General features: G+C 43.6%; 1 protein-coding gene across 6 annotated transcripts in view; it reads left to right on the top strand.

Moving 5' to 3' along the window:
- The window catches only part of PDE8B (phosphodiesterase 8B), a 91,986-nt gene that overhangs the window by 71,580 nt on the left and 7,609 nt on the right, over positions 1-12,797 (top strand). For 5 of the 6 annotated variants that reach the window (XM_026067762.1, XM_026067761.1, XM_026067765.1 and 2 more), the window contains 9 exons: positions 1,166-1,243; positions 2,897-2,973; positions 4,160-4,324; positions 5,214-5,259; positions 5,693-5,828; positions 8,088-8,286; positions 8,929-9,146; positions 10,140-10,253; positions 12,024-12,030. In XM_026067762.1, coding sequence (XP_025923547.1) covers positions 1,166-1,243; positions 2,897-2,973; positions 4,160-4,324; positions 5,214-5,259; positions 5,693-5,828; positions 8,088-8,286; positions 8,929-9,146; positions 10,140-10,253; positions 12,024-12,030 — 1,040 coding nt within the window. The remainder of the gene's footprint in view (positions 1-1,165; positions 1,244-2,896; positions 2,974-4,159; positions 4,325-5,213; positions 5,260-5,692; positions 5,829-8,087; positions 8,287-8,928; positions 9,147-10,139; positions 10,254-12,023; positions 12,031-12,797) is intronic. The other variant, XM_026067764.1, reaches the window with a different exon arrangement.

Raw genomic sequence — 12,797 nt, 5'->3', positions numbered from 1 at the left:
AACTCCGCCACCTCGCTTTCCTGGCCTGTCTTTCCTAAAAAGCACGTAGCCATCCATGGCAGCACTCCAGTCATGCGAGCTATCCCACCATGTCTCTGTAATGGCAATGAGATCATGGCCCTGCGACCACACACATATCTCTAGTTCTTCCTGTTTGTTCCCCAAGCTGCGTGCATTGGTGTACAGGCCAATAGTTACCTCCTTTTGAAAGCTTTCTGTGGTCTCTGATCTTTGAGTGACATTTCAGATAGTCTGGGAATAGGCACTTTAGAGACCCTTGCAAAGGGATGCATAGATATCTGGGATTGTTGTTTTTATAAACATAAGAGAGCATGCAGACTGTAAGGTTTTAGAGACAATTGAAACTTATTTATTGAGAATCTGTCCAGGCATTTGTATGAGTAAGTTTCATCTGGCTTTTGCATCTSTCTGGGTGTGATGATTTCTCTTGTTTCACTAAACGGCAGTTCCAAGAATGACAGCTTGGTGTGCAGTTAATTTTGGCAGTGACTAAATAGATTATAAATAATCCTTGTCATTGTGTTGGATTTGTCTTAAACTCAAAATACAAATAATTATTGAAATAAAAAGCGAAAGCTGTCTGAGTATGAGGAGGCTAGAATAGTTCTTGTACTTGGGCTTCCAAGGTGGGAGTTTTCTCACTTAGCCAAATTTCTAGGCAGCTAAAGGTACATAATCCTGAAAACTTACTTGTTCAGTGGTCAGTGCAGCGCAAAAGGAATTTGCAGGAGGGATTCAACCCACCTACCTTAGACATCTCCTAAAGTAGACTGAACTGTACTGTGGTTGTGCCCCAGCCTGTCCCCATTAATTTAGAGGCATCTTTGACAACTACCTTAGACAAAGACAATCTGAAAGACTGCTGCTTTTAGGCAGCTAAAGTTAGGTGAAGTGAGTCTGCTGTTCAGTAAATTGTCTTGCCTTTCCTGAGAAACAACTTCCCAGGTGACTTTAGACAAGTTGCTATAAGTTGATAGATACTTAGTTTATGTCTCAGTCCCTTGTTCTGAAGTGTAGACATTACAATATTTCCCTGCCTTATGTGACGCTGAGATCATTTAACCTTTGTAATTTTTAGGATGGAGGAGGCTGTAGAAGTATTTATTACAGACACATTTTTAAAGCTTTTGTTTTGTATTTACAGAATCCTATTCCTTCAGATGCAAGAACAGAAGAAAAGACTCGATTGATGTTAAGTCAATAACATCTCAAAGTAGTGATGGTAAGAAAATAGAAACCTATCAAAAGAAAGGTTAGAAATAAATAATGTAATTGCCCTAGGCAATAGAAATGCAGAGTGAAAGGGGAGCCAGACAGATTCGCAGCTGATTAAACAGAGATTTCTCTAGTTTCTTGTAACTTCTTAAAAATCTCTTTATTCTGAATTGTAAATCATTGCCCCATCATGAGCATCCATGTCACTATAAGATGCATGGCAGTGCATGGTGCCTTTACAGAGAGGAGGGGCTTGCTGCAGCAGAGAGGGTGTGTGTGTGTGTGTGTGTGTGTGTGTGTGTGAGTGTGTGACCTGCTGGAAAGCAGCTCTGCCGAGAAGGACCTGGGAGTGCTGGTGGACACCAAGTTAAGCATGAGGCAGCAATGTGCCCTTGTGGCCAAGAAGGCCAATGGCATCCTGGGGTGCATCAGGAAGAGTGTTGCCAGCAGGTGGAGGGAGGTGATYCTCCCCCTCTACTCAGCCCTGGTGAGGCCACATCTGGAGTACTGCGTCCAGTTCTGGGCTCCCCAGTACAAGAGGGATGTGGCACTACTGGAGCAAGTCCAGTGAAGGGCCACAAAGATGATTAGGGGACTGGAGCATCTCTCTTATGAGGAAAGGCTGAGAGAGCTGGGCCTGTTTAGCTTGGAGAAGAGAAGGCTGAGAGGAGATCTTATCAATGTGTACAAGTATCTGAAGGGAGGGTGTCGAGAGGATGGGACCAGACTCTTTTCAGTGGTGCCCAGCGACAGGACGCGAGGCAACGGGCACAAACTGAAACACAGACAGTTCCATCTGAACATGAGGAAAAACTTTTTCACTGTGAGGGTGACAGAGCACTGGAACAGGTTGCCCCGAGAGGTTGTGGAGTCTCCTTCTCTGGAGATATTCAAAACGCACCTGGATGCAATCCTGTGCAATGTGCTCTAGGTGATCCTGCTTGAGCAGGGGGGGTTGGACTAGATGATCTCCAGAGGTCCCTTCCAACCTCAGTGATTCTGTGATTCTGTGATTCTGTGTGTGTGTGTGTGTGTGTTTGTTTTAAGGAGCGTATGGTGAAGCACCAGTTCCACCTGCCTTGGAAAGCTGCAGCTTGTGCTCCATAGATAGTGTTTTGATTTCAGTAGACAGTGGCACATGAAGGAATCTATTGCTACTGGTTACTTGAGAACAGCACTTCTGCTCCTGATCCCATTTGTGGTTGGCTGCCAGGCTGAGATGGTGGCAGAGATTTCTTTTTGCCACAGTATACAGTGAAAGAAGGACAGCTTACAGGGAGCAGTAATGGGTTTCATTAGAGCAGCTGCCATCACTGGGGTGAGATGGGCACACACTCTCACAGGACAAACCATGGCATGCAGAGATCCATTTGCAAACAAATGGAGAGTGGCAAGTGCTGGGCATGAAGGAGCATAGCTGGAGTGAAGGATGGATAGAAAAACTGACAGTGGAAGTGAGAGGTGGCTGCAAAGGAGACAGGTACCACTGTGAGAAATGAAACAGTAAAGAGAGAAGTGGCAGAAGGGGACATACGGGAGAAATAGGAGACGAGCCTGGATTCTGTCATGCTGTTCCCTAATGACAGTGTTTGGCACACTTGAAATGGCATCATATGATTTACACTCTGCAGCGTGTAAACAGTGCTCTCTTTAATGGCAGCCCCAAGTTTGCAGACCCGTCGGTACTCTTCGATGGCAAGAATCCACTCAATGACAATAGAAGCTCCTATCACAAAGGTGAGTCCTGAGCATTGCTTTCTCCACAAACTTGGATTTTAGAGTTGCTCTTATAGGGAAATACATCATTAATGGCAGTATTTACAGCCAAGGGATTATATATACTGCACCTTGTATCTAACAGAATAATTAAAATCAATCCTCATTTTCTTTTTTCCTTCCAACTTTCTGCATCTCATTCCTAGTCATAGTCATGAGGAAGGGTGACCTTGCTATGTTTGTTCAGCTACACTGCTTGTGGCAGGAAGAGGACCCTACTCTGTTGGGCTGTGCATGTGCAGGAGGACATGTGCTTCCAACAGTCTCTGCTGTTACACCACATTCCGTCACCCACTTTCCTGTACTTGTTCTTCTCCACATGTTTTACCCAAATTCTGCTGTTCCAAACCAGCTGCCTACTCACCCTTCCCACAAACCAGGGTGCCTGCCATCTTCCACCCACAAGTCATTTTTTTTCTCCCCATCTTCTCTTCCCATCTTCAAGCCCTTTGCCTCCAAGCACCAACCTGCCTGATAAAGCAACTGGTTCCTTTCCTTTTCTTTCACCCTCAGGATCTTCACATACATGCAGGGAGGTCTGTAGTACCCCTAGAGCAGCTTCTGGTTGCTAGAGAGGACACTGGGGCTTTATTCCTCTCAGTCCTAGTGCTGCTGTGTCATTGCTGATTTTCCGATTTGCAGCTGAGATGCATTGTGGAAGGCAGGAAAGAGCCATCGTTTTCTCCCTCAGCCATAGCCTGGTTGTTGCTGCTCTCTGCCCTTCCTTTCCATATTGAATAAATAAAGCCTTTACATCCAATATCAGGATATCTGAATCCTGTCCAGCAGTCCTTTTATTCTCTAGGAACTATTTGATTGGGTCTGAGCAGCCCTGCCTATGTTGAAGGACTATGACATGGCCAGTTGTTGGTCCATCCATCTGGGACTGCTTAAGATATTTTGCACCCTCCCTTCTGCTGCCCCTTCATAGGAGTTTGCCAGTTACAAACAGTAGCTGGGTAGCTGGGAATCAAAGCACAAATTTTCATTTTCATGGTTGTACTCAGAGGGTTAGGGGGAATTACATAGGACTTGCTAAGTGGGAAGTAGCATAACATAAAGATTTTGCCAACAGTAAGATTTTGTAATAAGAAAAGAAAAATGTGGCACTCACTCTTCCTAACCCACCTCCCTAATCTGCTTTCAGGTTATTAATATAATTAATGCTGCCCAGGAGAACAGCCCCATCACAGTAGCAGAGGCCTTGGACAGAGTTCTGGAAATCTTGCGGACAACAGAACTTTACTCCCCTCAACTAGGTACCAAAGATGAAGATCCTCACACAAGTGATCTTGTTGGAGGTCTGATGACTGTAAGTAAAATGAGTAAAGAATAAAGTAAAGTCACTGCTACTAGTGTCCTGCATCACTGTTCAGTGATCTTCTGGGCTAAAAGTTTTCAAGCAGTGGGAGGGAGAGGTTGCAATTCATCACAATTTCACTGCTTAGTATTTTGGCCTCTCTACCAACAATAAGCACCAAGATGTAGTAAGGTATATTATGGCAATGTGTTAGTCCACTGGATGCTTTCATCCTCATATATAAGTGAACTTGGATACCACTAGAAACTGTATCATCTAATCTGCTTTGTCTCAAGGAGATACTTTTTAGAAGCCCTAGGAGCTTAGATGCTGCATTAGAGGGATTGCTCTACATCTGCTGTACCCAACAATTAGGTGAGAACAGTAAAACTGAGTTTTACTTTCCTCAGGTTCTAACTTTAGTTTCCTAACAGTAGCAACACTGCCTTACAGAGAGAGATTAGATTAGATTTCATCATAGATTACCTTGTTTTTTGATGAACACTGAGCTGATCTGTGTCAAATTAATATAAAGAAAATGAAAAATAAATTGTATTAGTTAATGTGAATGACAAAGTCCTGCAGACACCAATAAAAGGAGCAAGGAGGGCAGTACACTGTACAGTACACTGTAGACTGTATCAGATCTCTTTTCTGGAGTCCAGTTGAAAGCAGTTATCACTTCTGTCAAACTTGCCAAATCAGAGAAGACGCAGCTGGAATTTACAACCTTCTTGTTGTGTAGTGGAAGACCTCAAAACAAAGATGGTGCTTATGACACTACAGTAGGAGTAATGTTCTCAATACCCAGTGCCTGAAGAGAAAATGCATGTCGTGTTTTTACAATTAATCATGCATGTGTACTGTGTTTGTCTAAAACTTGCATCTTTGCTTATTTCAGGATGGCTTGAGAAGACTGTCAGGAAATGAGTATGTGTTTTCTAAGAGTAAGCTGCCATTTTAAACTCCCCTTTACCGGTGTTACTTCATTTGCAGATGATGATGATGTAGAGAGCTGTGCTAGTTTGCAGTGTGGCATAAATCTTTGGAAATGGTTGTCTAAGTGACTGTAGAACAAGTGCTGGATTGTGTCTATTTCGGAGTTGAAGCAGGTTAAAATGATTAAAATAACACATTTTAAAATGCAGAAAATCAAACTAAAAAATAACTAAATTCTCACTCAAAGAGATGATCACCAATTTGTTTGTTCTTTTTGGTGTATGTCCAAATAACATATAATAATATAAACCATAGATACTGTAGGTTTTTACAGATTTTTTCCAACTAGATTTTGTCTTGAAAAAAGAGTTGTTTTCTAAATTGAATTCTACATGCGGAATAAAATCCAGAAGTGTTGTAATTCACATTCCATTTCAACAGATATGAACCTGAGCCATAGTCACCTTTCAGTGCCAATTACCATCAATGATGTTCCACCTTGTATCGCGCAGCTCCTGGGTAATGAAGAAAGCTGGGACTTCAATATTTTTGAATTAGAGGCTGTTACAAATAAAAGGTACTGGACCCCTTTCCCTGGGTGCCTCTAATAAAGCTGTTGAGGTGCTGTGGCAGAAAGTGCTTTGCTCTGGAAGAACTGAAGCAAGATATAGCAAATCTGTGAGAGCAATCTTCCTTTTTTTTTTTGTGCGTGTGTGTGTTGATATTACTTGTCCCATTTATACAAGCCACACACACACTGTGGTCAGGATGCATGCACAGGCACTGAAGAACCCCATGCAGACTGTTGTCTTTCCTGACAGCATCTACAGCCCTTCACAATTGTTTCCTTTTCAATTTTTTGCTTGTCTGTACCCCATCTACTCTATCCAGGTGACACTGTTTGGCATGGACTGGTGGTGTTACATTCTGGATGTCCCACAGGTGCCCCTTTTTCTGCTCCTGCACAAATAGTCTTGCTGGAAAAAGCAAGCCACTCACTTCATCCCCCATGATTTAAGCAGCTCTGGGGCAGCTACGGCTTTTGATTATGGCTTGGAAGATTGGGATGGGGGACAAACCAGTTAAAGGGCCAAGAGAGCCTGAGATTTTTGAAGACTGTGACGAAAGGAGGCACCAGTATATTTGGTCTCATACAGATCATAAAAATAAACATGTCATCCAGAGAGAAAAGTGATTTTGATTCCAAGATGCAAGGAACTGGGGTGACTAACAGCTCTCTGGTATTATGTCCCAGAGGTTAGTCACCTTGTCTGTTTAAAGAAGGTGTCTGTTTTATGAATTTGCATTTGTCTGGTTTTAATTTGTAGATGTTGGCTTTTGGTTATTGCTCTTCTCAGCTCAGGAGCTCTGTAGGGCATCTTGCAGGAACAAAAATTGTGACAGATACATGTGATTCTGTCACGGGCAAGACTGTAAATAAATGACAACCTGTAGTGGATCTGGATTTAAGAACTACTGAGATGAGAGCTTTTACCACACTTGCTTATTTCACGCACTTGCTCCCCTCTGCCAGCATTACCCACCTTCCCTCCCCAGCAGGGAGATCACTGGTGGTCTGGGAAAGTTGGGCACAAAGTCAAGCCCATCTGTGCTGTGCAGCCGCTCGCAGTTGCCAGTCTCAGGCCTCACTGGCCAAGGTGCCTGGGCATCCCCAGCATTCACCTCCATGCAGCGCTTAGATCTGCAGGATCTTCCCCCACTCCCAGGATCCTTCCTCCAGCCAGGAGCTTCACTTGCTTGTTTCTAGGCCCCCTTTTTCTTTCCAAGACCCCTTTTGTTTGGGCACCTTCTTTTTCAGCACCAGTTCTTTCCAGAATCCCAAGCCCCTGGTTTTCCCAATTTAAATAGTTTGTGTGGAGAAGGATGACGCGCAATCAGCCTGCAAAGTGGTGCTTCTGTCTCATGTCTCTTTATTAACTGAGGGATTCAGGAAGTGCCACTTTGGTTTAGTCCAGCCTGTACCAGGTGTGGCTAGCAAGTTGCAGGCTTCTGCTTGAGAGTTCAGAAGTTCAATTTCAGACATTAACATACATGCGCGCGCACACACACACACACACACGTGCACACTCTCTCTCTCTCTCTCTCTCACCTGCTGCCTGTTAGTACTCCCAGTGCAAACTTTTTTTTTTGTCTCTGACAGACTCCTGTCTCATTTCTAGAAAGAGATCCAGTCCTGCTAAAGCTGGAACAGTTTACATGAAATAGTGACCTGATGCTCAGAGCTTCTGCAAGAAACATCAATATACCTTGTATATTACCAGCTTTAAATATTCAGGGTTAGGAGTCTGGACCCCATAAAGTCACAATGTTATTTAAAACAGTAAATGTTTGGCTCTTTGTTTTGTGGCTTTTTAGGCTTCGGAATGTGCCTGGGTCATGTTTCAAGTTTGTTTCTTCTTTGCAGAAAAAATGTATTTTTGATTGATTGACAAATAATTACAAGACACAAGAACCAAGCTTTTAATAAATTTTTATGTTAGGCAGCAAAAGGTTTAAAATAAAATCACAGTAATTGGTGATGCTGCAATGGAACTTTGCCATTTCTGCAAAACATTATAATAATGTCTGAAAGGATGGTAAATTGTAATAATTTGTAACCTTGTTGGCTAAGCTTTTTAGAGGTTATAAATGTGCAAGTAAGATTTTTTTTCCATTCCCCCTCTTTTTTTTTTTAATAGTGTGTTCAGAAGGTGTCCTGAAGAGGAATGTTATGCATTTAATGCGTTTAAGGTGTTGTTGATTTCTCTGTTGAAAGGCATCATCTTTCAGAACTTTGTGTTTTATGATGGTATAATTTTCTTCTATGATTTTCCAGGCCATTAGTTTATTTGGGCCTAAAAGTTTTTGCTCGGTTTGGGGTCGCTGAGTTTTTAAACTGTTCAGAAGCAACACTACGAGCCTGGCTGCAGATGATTGAAGCTAACTACCATTCCTCCAACTCCTACCACAACTCCACGCATGCAGCTGATGTCCTGCATGCAACAGCGTTCTTTCTTGGCAAGGAGAGAGTTAAGGTATAACTATCACCTAAGAGTCCTTTGGGTGAGGATTTCGGTGTGTTTGCTCAGGTGCCAGCCTGAACACCTGCAGCTATGGCACTGCCATTTTAGATTTGTCATTCAAAAGTCACATATTTATATAAATAATGGTCCTGGCTTCATAAAGTTGCTCTACCCTTGAAGCCTTTTCCTGTGATGCATGCAGGCCCACCCAGTTTCTCTAAAGAGCCCATTCATGTGAGGAAGGAATTTATATTTGTAACTGGCAACAATAGAAAAAAATGCTTCTTTTTTATCTTTTGGTAACTGACTGTTAGTTCTTTATAAAGCTTTGCAAGAGGCACAAGCTCTGTAGGAATACAGAGTCTCATTCAGACAAACGCACAAAGTGGAAGGACACCTACAAGAGGATGCAATGTAGAGCTGTTGCTTAGGTGATGGCACAGTGAAAAGCTTCATTAAGGAAACAGAGTTTGGGTGAGGATGGGGTGGGAGGGCCTGASTGAGGGTAATCTTGCTGCACAGTGAGTGGAAAATGATTACAAAGAGGTAGGATCCCTGCACTCAAGCTTACACACTTGCATGGTTATGGGTACATGGAAATGATCAGATTTTATTGATTTTTGTGACATATGATGATTTTTCTCTCTCCTGTAGGGAAGCCTTGACCATTTAGATGAGGTGGCTGCATTAATAGCTGCCACCATTCATGATGTAGATCACCCTGGACGGACCAACTCTTTCCTGTGCAATGCAGGCAGTGAATTAGCTGTCCTTTACAATGATACTGCTGTATTAGAGAGTCACCACACAGCACTGGCATTTCAGCTCACAGCTAAAGACAGCAAATGCAACATTTTCAAGAATATTGATAGGTGAGTCTGCTGTAGAAGGGAAGGGAAGGGGGGGAGTGTTGGACTGGTTATTTTGGGGGTTTAGTTTCATGGGGATTGAGAGCTACTTTCCAGTACAGAAGATGCTATTTGAATAGGCACATTAATTAATATGCAACCTCTTCCCGAAACCTATGTAGACATTAGTTTTAAAAAGGCTTTAATTTTTCCCCATGCTCTGCATTTGGTAGCATTGCATGTTTTATATTGTTTGGAAGCATACAGAGATGCTTTTATGGATTACAGTGGCACGGTCCAATTGGAAGCCTCAAGGCTGCATCTGGTGCACTGCCTTCTCATTGCAGGAGCCAGGGAATGGCTTTTTGGGCATGTTTGTCACTCAAGCAGCCAGGTGTTGTGTGCTGTGCCTGTGCGCAGCCCATGCTTACTGTCGCTGCTGCAGTCACATGTTGAGGGGAGGGAGGTGAAGCTGTGGGAGACACAGCAGCCCCCTACTCCTCTGCATACCCATGACCTGGGGGCTGCCATCGTGTCAGCGTAGCTTGTGCAGGGGCAGGGTGGGAGGAAAAGGAATCAGGGCCTGACACTAACAGCTAATGGATTTGTCTACCCCACATAACATTGTTGTTTTTTAAAAAGAAAAATTTTGAGTTTTAAGTAGAGTTCAACGCTAACATGCAGTACAATGGAAATGTGTTGGTGCCATTCCTGGAGAAATTGTCCCAGTATTACAGCATTTTGAAATAGAATTGTAATTTTTATTTGACTTCAGGGAATTGCTTTTCATCAGGTAAAAATAACAGAATAAAGGCAGTACAGGAATTCAGGGCTGGAGGAACTAGAGGAGTGATTTAGTCCATTCCTCCAGCCCCAGACTGTTCATAATTTTTAAGGAAGCTGCTCGTGTGGCTGCAGCCCCCAAGCCGTGTTTTGCAGTGCTCTCTGGAAAGGGACAAGGAAAGGGCAGAGTTCTGTCTGGCAAGCTTGTGAGCAAGAAATATTTTTCTTTCCTAGAAATCACTATCGGACATTGCGCCAGGCCATTATTGATATGGTTTTGGCAACAGAGATGACAAAGCACTTTGAGCATGTGAACAAATTTGTGAACAGCATCAACAAGCCAATGGCGTCTGAGGAGAGCAGCTCACATGTAAGTGCCAGCAGGGCACCCCTTTAGGCATTTTGGTGAAGTTTTCCAAGACAACTTTAAGTATTGTTTTCATTCATGTTGTATTGATTTCTGTTGTGGTAATGCCCGAAAAACAATTGAATTTTTGACCTCACGCCTCCGAGTGTGAGAAAATACTTCAGTTTTTCAATGTTTTCTATAATGGCTGTGCCCTGAGCAGATTTAAACACTTCCTTTTACAAGCCTTGCTTTCAAAGCTATCCTGTGTTCACAAAACATGGAGACTGAGGCTTTCGTGCATGCGAAGTTCTGGGCATGGTGCCAAGCTGGCACTTGTGCCTACAGTTACACACGTGGTATCATGCTTCTGAACGGTGGGGTTTGCCTGAGCCAGCTGGTACCTCTGTGGAGGCTGTAACCGGGACCCTGCGCTGACAGGCGCACTGCGGTGTCGTCTGGAAGCTGCCCACCATGTGCCGTGACTCCATCGCTTCTCGAGACCTCTCCACCCAGAACCCTGCCCCATTCCTGCCTGCACCAATAGGTGTCTGTGCCTTATTCCCATCAGTTACTTGCACCCTACTGCTCCATAGCCAGCCAGGGCTATTTCCTGAGATGCTGCTGGGTTCCCCAGCCCAGGCCCTTCYTTAGCTTCTGTCGTTGCTTCTCAAGGTTGAGCGCTCAGTGTCTGACCAGTTTCTCTAGGGCAGTGTTACCCACCTAAGCAGAGATCATCTTATCCCTGCTTAGTGAAAACAGTGCTTTGTTAGAAGCACTGAAAAAAATCAGATGAGATTGAAGGTCAATAGTATAAAAATAAAAAAAAATAGCTTCAGTCAGTTCTCCATAACTGGACCATTTACACTGTAGACTGTAATGGGTGCAGAAACCAGTCGGGACAGGAGGTGGTTTATGGCTTTAGGAATAGCATTACATCAGCTTAGCTAACCTGCTTCTAGGGAGAGCTGAGCTCCATTTTCACAGCAGTTTGAGCTGGAAGTCACAAATGCTGCTGAACTTAATTGGCTCTGTGGAGACTTGGCACTGTCCTGCCCAGCACTCCCAGGCTCCTGAGGGCTCTGCGTGTGGCACTGCGCCTGAGGTAGCTCGATCCTTCGTAGTGCCAGGACGCCCACTGCACAGAGGGCAGGGTCTGGGCACTCCTGGGGCACGGTGGAGCCTGTCCAAATCAACCAGGGGCGGCTCTATCGCTGTTTCTGCGTTGTGCTCCCAGCACATCTTGTAGCACTGTATTACATGGGGTTTCTGTTGCGGTATAGGCTAAGCCAGGACAGCAGAGATTCCACTTCAGCTCCAAGCAAGCAGAAAAGAAATGTCCACATCGGCAGGCCTCTTTGTGTAGAATTAGCCACTTCGGGTTTCTCTGTACTTGCTTGTGCACCGGACCCCAGCTTGCTGTGAGCCTCTCAGTTTCTTTTTATGCCCCCCGAGGTGGCACTGGGAAGTCTGGGTTCTTGGACCGCAGTTCATTTCTCCCTCTCATAGCTTAAGCATATTCTGAATTGTTTCCCTACCTCCCCTCCTTTTAAAATCTTTGTTTCCTAAGTGGTCCTGTAGGACTTAGATGCACAACCACAGCATTCCCAAGCTCTCAACACATTTCTGGGAATCTCCCTTTTATCCCAATAATGCATTTGCTCTAGCAGTTGCTAAGGTGCATTTAAATGTTCTCCACGCATTCCCCTGAAATCAGCACTTTTAAGCTATAGAAAGCATTTTCTTTGATTCACTTTATTTTACCAGTTTAGAGCAGAGGTTATTTTAAAAATGTACAAGAGTTGGAGAGCAATAAAACTGCAGCACAAAGCTACTCCTATTACCAACCTTTTTTTTTCCTAGTAGCAGTTTGTTCTGTTCCTTATTGTTAATGGTGCCTCTTCCTATTTTTGATCTTGAGCAGCAGTTAAGAAGCAGGTCTAATTTGGCAGCTCTTTGCTGGACTACCCATGCTGAAAAAAACTAACTGTTAAACATAAAGTTAGAAGATTAATGCCCCAATTGGCAAGAGTCACTGCAAAATATCTCCCCATAAACCACAAAGGCATTAATTTAGCAGTGGTGTTCAATTTTTGATTCAGAGTTAACTTAGCAGCAAAGGGAAGCCATAATTACAAAAATATATTATTTTGAAAATAGTATTAATGCCATGGTGAGCTGAGGTGGAGGCTTTTTATTACTCAATACGGAATGTAATATACCTGTGCCCTTCTAAGCTGCTCAAGATCCAGAAGATGATGCCACAGCAGACTTGTAACAAATTTTGTCTCTTCCACCCACTCTCCAGAGCAATCACTAAGCAGTCCTGTATTTTACTGCAATCAGTCTGCCGCTCTTGCATTTTCCAACTGTTAGGCTCATAGGTTAGCCAAGATGCACCTAAGGCCAAAAAACTGTTCCTGGTCTATGTTCAAAATCCAGCACAAAAAAGGCACAGAAGATATTTTTTATTTCAAAACATACTAAAACTGAATGGCACAGACTTGCTTTTCTGCCTCTAAAAGAAACACAGGCAATTCTGCAAG

This window comes from Apteryx rowi, unplaced genomic scaffold (assembly GCF_003343035.1).
Source record: "Apteryx rowi isolate R43461 unplaced genomic scaffold, aptRow1 scaffold_262, whole genome shotgun sequence".
Taxonomy (NCBI): Eukaryota; Metazoa; Chordata; class Aves; order Apterygiformes; family Apterygidae; genus Apteryx; species Apteryx rowi.
The sequence above is the reverse complement of the archived record's forward strand: the minus strand, read 5'-3'. Positions and strand labels throughout refer to the sequence as shown.